Below are 8,360 nucleotides of genomic sequence, written 5' to 3'. Positions count from 1 at the left end.
ACATATGTATTTTTGTGAGGAATGTGTACTTTTACTTTACGATATATATTTTTTACAACTTTTTACTTTTATACTTTTTCCTCCATACATTTTCCCTGACACCCAAAGTACTAGTTACATTTAGGTCAGGAAAAAGGTCCAATTCACACTCTTAACAAGAGAACATCCCTGATCATCCCCACTGCCTCTGATCTGGTGGACTCACTAAACACAAATGCTTAATTTGAAATGATGTCTAAATGTTGGAGTGTGCCCAAGGCAACAAAAAAAATTGGAACATTGTGCCATCTTGGTTTGCTTAATGTAAGGAATTTGAAATAATTTGTACTTTTACCTTTGATACCTTTTACCTTTGAAAGGGTAAGTGATATTGAACAGAGATATCTATATCTGAATGTAGGCATGTGACATAGGGTGGACTTTAGCTTTCCTATTTAACTGAATTTTCACAGATCTATGTTTGCTTTCACCAATGACTGACCTTAATAATTGCTGATTGCTGAGATTTGTGGCGCTTAATATAATACATTTTTTGTATGATCCTCCTGTGATTGGAGGATCCCTAAACTACTCTCTCTTTCATTGTAGTTCACGCCCTCTGCCTCCTTTTTAACCTTTGGTGCACCTGTGTTTGCGTCAAGTACGTCCGTGACGCTGGAGTGCAAGATACAAGTTGTCGTCCAAACTACAAAGTTCTGCACTACAGAGCTCTGGTTGGAGCTAGCACGTAGTGGCATCCATCCTAAAAATAGTTTGCCCTGCGTTCAGGGTTGTCGGCTGTCATTTTTTATTTTGTAGTTCTTGCTCCAAGAGGGGTGTGCATCATCATCAGGGCAAAGTTGAAACAGAATATGGCGAGTTGGTTTGGAATGTTGTGACTGAAAGATCTTTGTAATAAAATGGTATTGTTGATATAGTTTTGCCTGGATCATTGTATTGCTCATGATCCAATCCAAAAGGTGGCCTGTCATCCCAAACCTGTGTGTTTTATGGTGCTTTCAAGAGAACTGGGAACCCTGAAAAAATCAGGATGTCAGTGATCTTCAGGTCGGAAAGTCAGAGCTCTAGAAAGAGGCCCGAGTTCCCGACTTGGAATTTTGAGTTGGATGTCCGTTAAAAACACATTTTCCCAGTCGGAGCTTGTTTTTTTTCTTCTTCGAGTTCCCAGTTGTCTTGAACGCACTGAAGTCGGAAAGATTTCCCAGTTACAAGTAACGAGTTCTCAGTTGTTTTGAACACAGCATTTCACTGGTTGAAGTGTTCCCTGTATTAAACAGAAACTGGCGTAGTCTGATAATTGAGCCATTTTAGTCACAGCCTCTCCCTGCCAGGGTGTGACGCATACATTTAAGATATACAATATATCATACCCCCATTCCATGAATTAAACTTTGACCTACCATTGCCCACTGTCCCAGGACACCATCACCAACTTACCCCAAGGTGGCTCAATTTACCCTGTCCCTATGCTTTTTGGGGGCATGGTATGTTTTCAAAACTGTTATGTTTACATGAATTCTGATTATTTCCAGGGATACCCATCCTGAAATATATGCAGATATATTTGTTAGAAATAATACTATATTTCCCTTGATGTAGTGATGCTGAATGTAAAAAAAAAAAGCTCAATATACCACACTCCCCTAATCTAGGAGTGAAAATTGTCTATAGGTGTAGCATATGTCCATTTAATGTTTGGGGGTGACCTGCAGTTGTAAAAAATACAGACCTATTCATATAGCTTTAGGGATTTTTCTAGACGCAAAAAGATTGCATGTGCCAATAAGGACAGAGGAACCAATTACGAACCACTTAGCAACTAAAAAAATGAGAAGCATCTAAAATCCTTTTGTCCGGTCAATGCTGCCAATGGGATGCATTTAAAACCCCTTCCTGGCCACTGACCTACATTCTTAGTTCGGGTCCTAAAGTGAATGAAGTTACATAGTTGTGTCAGTCTACCTGCATTTATTGACAGTAAAATGTTGCTTCAAAGTAGACAAAATACAGGTCAAGTTTTTTTACCCCCCCCCCCCCCCCCCAAACAAAAAAAACCCCACAGAAGTAGTGGATGGCAGGTAGCCTAGTGGTTATGAGCATTGGGCCAGTAACTACAATGTAAACGTAGAAGTTTGACAGAAGCTCCCTCTAGTGTACGTATGAATAAATACATCCACACCATGTACCATTTGATCCCACAATACTAAAACCTTGCTTTTATGTCCGTCCCCATTACAGCTGTAGACAAAAAGTTTTCTAGTATGGCTACATGTCATCAGGCACACAGTCATTGTAGAAGATCTGGTAGTTCTTGTCCACGTCCAACCGTCCCTTCAGAAACGTCTCTAGGGTCTTGATAGGCACCTCCACCACAGCATTGTTGACCCTATTATTCAGACCATAGGCCCCAAACACAGGAAAGTGGTAGCGCTCTAGGTAGGGGGCATTGTGGTCGTAGTCTGGACAGCAGTAGGCCGTCCACATGTACTCTGGGATGCCCACACGGTCCTGGTTGTCTCGCCGAATCATGTTCCCGGCCGCGGTAACTCCCGTGATGACATAGGCATTGCCGTGGCAGTAGTTGTTGAGGCGTCGTCTGATACGGTCCTCATGCTGGGCCCAGGGGCCAGTGTTGAACTCTCTGATCTGAGGCACCACGTTGGACAGGGTGTAGGTGGCTGCCTTGTCGAGGGGCTCCAACTGGTGCTGGTCTGGGTTCAGTTGGCCACGCACATACTGGGGCACGTCTGTAAAGTCCTCCAGCACCGCCTGACTGTCCATGAGACGCATGTGCATCTGAGCCGACTGTGGGTAGACCTCCATATTACTGCTGGATTTACTGGAGGCCAGCTAGAAAGAGAGAGAGAGATTATCTTTCAATTATAACCTACTTTTGTGATTAGGTGAAATTAAAGAGCTCTATATTTATTGCGGTAATTCATGCTATTACTAAAGGAAGATAGAGGGTGTGTGCGAAAAACAAAGGCTCACTCATTCTCTGATCAAGACAGTGAGCTTTAGTTTTTGAATATCGTTCAAGTCCATATCTAAGGTACCATAATAGTCTCCTTCATATGAGACGGAAATTGTAGTTACAGACATGGGAATCTTCACACTGGGAAAAAAACACAGTTGTTACAATGATTAACTTCCCTTACCTTCCCTCTGTCCTCAGACCTCAACTCACCTGTGGTTCGTACATCCAGGGCTGGTCCATGCTCTTCTCCCCGTCAGACCGTTTGAAGGTGTATGCAGAGTAGAGGGGCATGTGTCTGCGGGGGTCATAGAGGGTGACGAATCGGGGGTTGTCCTCCAGGATCTGGCAGATCTTCTTCAGGTTGCTGCCCGCCAGGTAGCCCCGTGGTGGTATGCCCATGTAAATATAGTCCTTACAGTGCTCCACATGGTCAAAGTCCTCCACCACACCACACCAGGCCCAGGGCACCCACAGGAACATACTCAGAACAGCATACCAAGACTGCTGCCAAGTAGACCTCATGCTCTAAAGAAATATCCCTGTATTTAATACTGCTCTGATACCTTCACACTCCTCTGTTACTGATTCTGTAGTCTGTCAGTCTCATCAGCATTTAGAAGTCTGTCAGTGTTAGCGTTACTTTCACTAAACTTATTAATGGCTCTTTCCCATGCAAAGCAATGTTATAGGATTGGCCGGACACACCTGTAAGCCTGATGCTCCCAGTTCTAACCATTCCCACATCCAGTGGGGAAACTTATACGAGTCACATGCTCAAAAGCACTGAGAACTGTAGGCGCCTAATAAGGAGAGGCCTTTTTCATCATCAAATTAAATCAAATTGTATTAGTCAAATACACAGTTTACAGCAGGTATAAAAGGTGCATTGAAATTATTATGTGCTAGCTCCCTCAACAATGCAGTACATTAATCAATAACAATAAAAGTCAAGTAAAGTAAAAAAGAACAAGTAATAAAAGTAATAGAAGATGTGAGCGGCTATAGTTTACGAGAAAGTTCATGTAAAAATGGCTATACTGCATCCGCTCAGACACCATTCATTCAAATTCACCCATGCGCACAAACACTTAGTTTAATGACCACACAGCTCAACATGTTCTGAGCGGATGGTTGGGCTGTCTGAGCTATGGGCACATTTTGGAGGACGATTTTTAACGTGTCAATCAGAATAATCTGAGAGGTAAATTCATTATGAGGCATAAATTAGAGCCATGTCACATGGTAAGGAAAAAAAACTGTCCTAAAAGTGTGCAGGACCTTCTCTTTGGAAACAGTGGTTTTGGATTAGTTCATAGAGTAAAAGGAAAACATGCGACCTGATGCATAATGTTCCTGTACTCTAATGCTAACTATCACTAATGCAAGTATGAACACCATGGGACTATGCAGCCGTCATACCGCTCAGGAAGGAGATACGTTCTGTCTCCTAGAGATGAACATACTTTGGTGCGAAAAGTGCAAATCAATCCCAGAACAACAGCAAAGGACCTTATGAAGATGCTAGAGGAAACAGGTAAAAAGTATCTATATCCACAGAAAATGAGTCCTATATCAACATAACCTGAAAGGCCGCTCAGCAAGGAAGACTCATAAAAAATCCAGACTATGGTTTCCAACTGCACATGGGAACAAAGATCGTACTTTTTGGAGAAATGTCCTCTGGTCTGATGAAACAAAAATAGAACTGTTTGGCTATAATGACTATCATTATGTTTGGAGGAAAAAGGAGGAGGCTTGCAAGCCGAAGAACACTATCCCAACTGTGAAGCACGGGGGTGGAAGCTTCATGTTGTGGGGGTGCTTTGCTGCAGGAGGGACTGGTGCACTTCACAAAATAAATGGCATCATGAGGATGGAAAATTATGTGGATATATTGAAGCAACATCTTAAGACATCAGTCAGGAAGTTAAAAATGGCTTAAGGACAACAAAGTCAAGGTATTGGAGTGGCCATCACAAAGCCTGAACTCAATCCTACAGAAAATTTGTGGGCAGAACTGAAAAAGCATGTGTGAGCAAGGAGGTCAACAAACCTGACTCAGTTACACCAGCTCTGTCAGGAGGAATGGGCCAAAATTCACCCAATTTATTTTGGGATGCTTGTGGAAGGCTACTCGAAATGTTTGACCCAAGTTAAACAATTTAAAGGCAATGCTACCAAATACTAATTGAGTGTATGTAAACTTCTGACCCACTGGGAATATGATGAAAGAAATAAAAGCTGAAATAAATAATTCTCTCTACTATTATACCTGACATTTCACATTCTTAAAATAAAGTGGTGATCCTAATGGACTGAACACAGGGAATTTTTACTAGGATTAAATGTCAGGAATTGTGAAAAACTGAGTTTAAATGTATTTGGTTAGGGTGTATGTAAACCTCCGACTTCAACTGTATATAGGCCTAGTATATGTAAATGTATGCCTTGAACCCTTGTTGGGAAATCTAGTGAAGAAATTGAGGCCAAGTGGTTTCTTTTTTGCTTTCTTATGCAAAGTTTAATTGGAAAGGTAGATTGTCCTCATTGTCCTGCAAATATTGGAGTGACTGCTGTACACACCTTTTCTATTCATATACTGTCTATACACACCATATACACACCATTATATATAATTGTATTCAGGACTCTGACATTGTTCGTTCTGATCTTGCTCTTTCTGTTATATATATATATATATATATATATATATATATATATATATATATATATATATATATATATATATATATATATATATATATATATATGTATGTATGTATGTATGTATGTATGTATGTATATGTATGTATGTATATATATATATATATATATATATATATATATATATATATATATATATATGTGTGTATGTATATATATATATATATATATATATATATATATATATATATATATATATATATATATATATGTGTGTATGTATGTATGTGTGTGTGCATTATTATGTAATTCTAGATATTACTGCACTGTTGGAGCTAGAAAACACAAGCATTTCTTTACACCTGCAATAACGTCTGCAAATCTGTGTAAACACCCAATAAACTGCTTACTTTACGCACCAGAGAGATCGTTGCGGGCATAGTTCTATTCCTCACCCATTGACTAGATACAGCAACTCCTTGACGTTTAAATTCTGAAAACCTGGTGGTGGATGCCAATAATCATGCCATAACGATACCATTGAAGGCACCGTAGGCACGTCCATCTGAAAATATCATCTGGAAACTTTCAAACATGCGTTTGGAACTTTGCGCACAAAAGTTAATGGATAGACCTAATCTCCTTAACATGTTTGCTTCAGTATTACCGTATATTACAAAAACAGTATTGTTATCAAATAATGGTGTGCAATATATAATTTACCTGAAATGGAAGTCATTCGCAAAATGGTGCAACATGTTTAGAAGGCGCTGCTAAACAAAGTACATGTGCAATATACTCCGTAAAAAATCACTTTCTACGCCGAATTGTCTAGTATTTAGGCATACACAATATGAAATTAGCTTGAAATAGGCTTTCTCCACTTGTGTCCTTGCCCCTTGTTCAGAGCGCAATGGAATGCCTCGTGCGCACCAGAGATGAAAGCTCGATGGTCTTTCCGGGCGCGGCTATTTTCATTCTAGGTTAACCGTGTCGTGTTTTGGCAAGCTGCCATGTACTTGTTGATTTATCTTATCACACTGTATTCTGAACATACAAGTACAAGCTGTCATTCTTCAGCGGTCTGTTCTAAATGAGGAGAATGGATGGCATTGATGTACCCAGTAACCCATCCGGATTCCCACAGTGATTCGCCCATCTGATGACGTCATAAACGTTTTTGTGATCGTTTCTAGTCTTTCGTAACTGATTTAAGAATGAGGAAATGCCATATTTTACTTTGCAATGGTTGCCATATGCTTTGAATGAACATTGATTCAAATGCCTAATTGATTATTGTGCATAAATATATTTTCTCTATTGTTTTATTTGTGTGGAAAATAATTTATCACAGATAGGCCTATAGAGTCTATAAATATACAGGTAAATTGAGCCAAAGGGTTAGTTGGGCCACACCTTGTTTCTAGGACACCATCAATGGTGTAAAGTACATATGTATTTTTGTGAGGAATGTGTACTTTTACTTTACGATATATATTTTTTACAACTTTTTACTTTTATACTTTTTCCTCCATACATTTTCCCTGACACCCAAAGTACTAGTTACATTTAGGTCAGGAAAAAGGTCCAATTCACACTCTTAACAAGAGAACATCCCTGATCATCCCCACTGCCTCTGATCTGGTGGACTCACTAAACACAAATGCTTAATTTGAAATGATGTCTAAATGTTGGAGTGTGCCCAAGGCAACAAAAAAAATTGGAACATTGTGCCATCTTGGTTTGCTTAATGTAAGGAATTTGAAATAATTTGTACTTTTACCTTTGATACCTTTTACCTTTGAAAGGGTAAGTGATATTGAACAGAGATATCTATATCTGAATGTAGGCATGTGACATAGGGTGGACTTTAGCTTTCCTATTTAACTGAATTTTCACAGATCTATGTTTGCTTTCACCAATGACTGACCTTAATAATTGCTGATTGCTGAGATTTGTGGCGCTTAATATAATACATTTTTTGTATGATCCTCCTGTGATTGGAGGATCCCTAAACTACTCTCTCTTTCATTGTAGTTCACGCCCTCTGCCTCCTTTTTAACCTTTGGTGCACCTGTGTTTGCGTCAAGTACGTCCGTGACGCTGGAGTGCAAGATACAAGTTGTCGTCCAAACTACAAAGTTCTGCACTACAGAGCTCTGGTTGGAGCTAGCACGTAGTGGCATCCATCCTAAAAATAGTTTGCCCTGCGTTCAGGGTTGTCGGCTGTCATTTTTTATTTTGTAGTTCTTGCTCCAAGAGGGGTGTGCATCATCATCAGGGCAAAGTTGAAACAGAATATGGCGAGTTGGTTTGGAATGTTGTGACTGAAAGATCTTTGTAATAAAATGGTATTGTTGATATAGTTTTGCCTGGATCATTGTATTGCTCATGATCCAATCCAAAAGGTGGCCTGTCATCCCAAACCTGTGTGTTTTATGGTGCTTTCAAGAGAACTGGGAACCCTGAAAAAATCAGGATGTCAGTGATCTTCAGGTCGGAAAGTCAGAGCTCTAGAAAGAGGCCCGAGTTCCCGACTTGGAATTTTGAGTTGGATGTCCGTTAAAAACACATTTTCCCAGTCGGAGCTTGTTTTTTTTCTTCTTCGAGTTCCCAGTTGTCTTGAACGCACTGAAGTCGGAAAGATTTCCCAGTTACAAGTAACGAGTTCTCAGTTGTTTTGAACACAGCATTTCACTGGTTGAAGTGTTCCCTGTAT

General features: G+C 39.9%; 1 protein-coding gene across 1 annotated transcript; it reads right to left on the bottom strand.

Moving 5' to 3' along the window:
- Positions 1–2,063: 2,063 nt before the first annotated feature.
- On the bottom strand, positions 2,064–5,618 carry LOC149970384 (endonuclease domain-containing 1 protein-like). Its single transcript, XM_090227362.1, has 2 exons — positions 3,188–5,618; positions 2,064–2,850 (listed from the first exon to the last, which is right to left on the bottom strand). The coding sequence occupies exons 1-2, from the start codon at positions 3,497–3,499 to the stop codon at positions 2,266–2,268; spliced, it is 897 nt and encodes a 298-aa protein (XP_090083488.1). The 5' UTR covers positions 3,500–5,618; the 3' UTR covers positions 2,064–2,265.
- Positions 5,619–8,360: the final 2,742 nt, after the last annotated feature.

This window comes from Oncorhynchus mykiss, chromosome 29 (genome assembly GCF_057628025.1).
Source record: "Oncorhynchus mykiss isolate SJ-2025 chromosome 29, ASM5762802v1, whole genome shotgun sequence".
Taxonomy (NCBI): Eukaryota; Metazoa; Chordata; class Actinopteri; order Salmoniformes; family Salmonidae; genus Oncorhynchus; species Oncorhynchus mykiss.
This window is presented reverse-complemented; position numbering and strand designations above follow the sequence as displayed.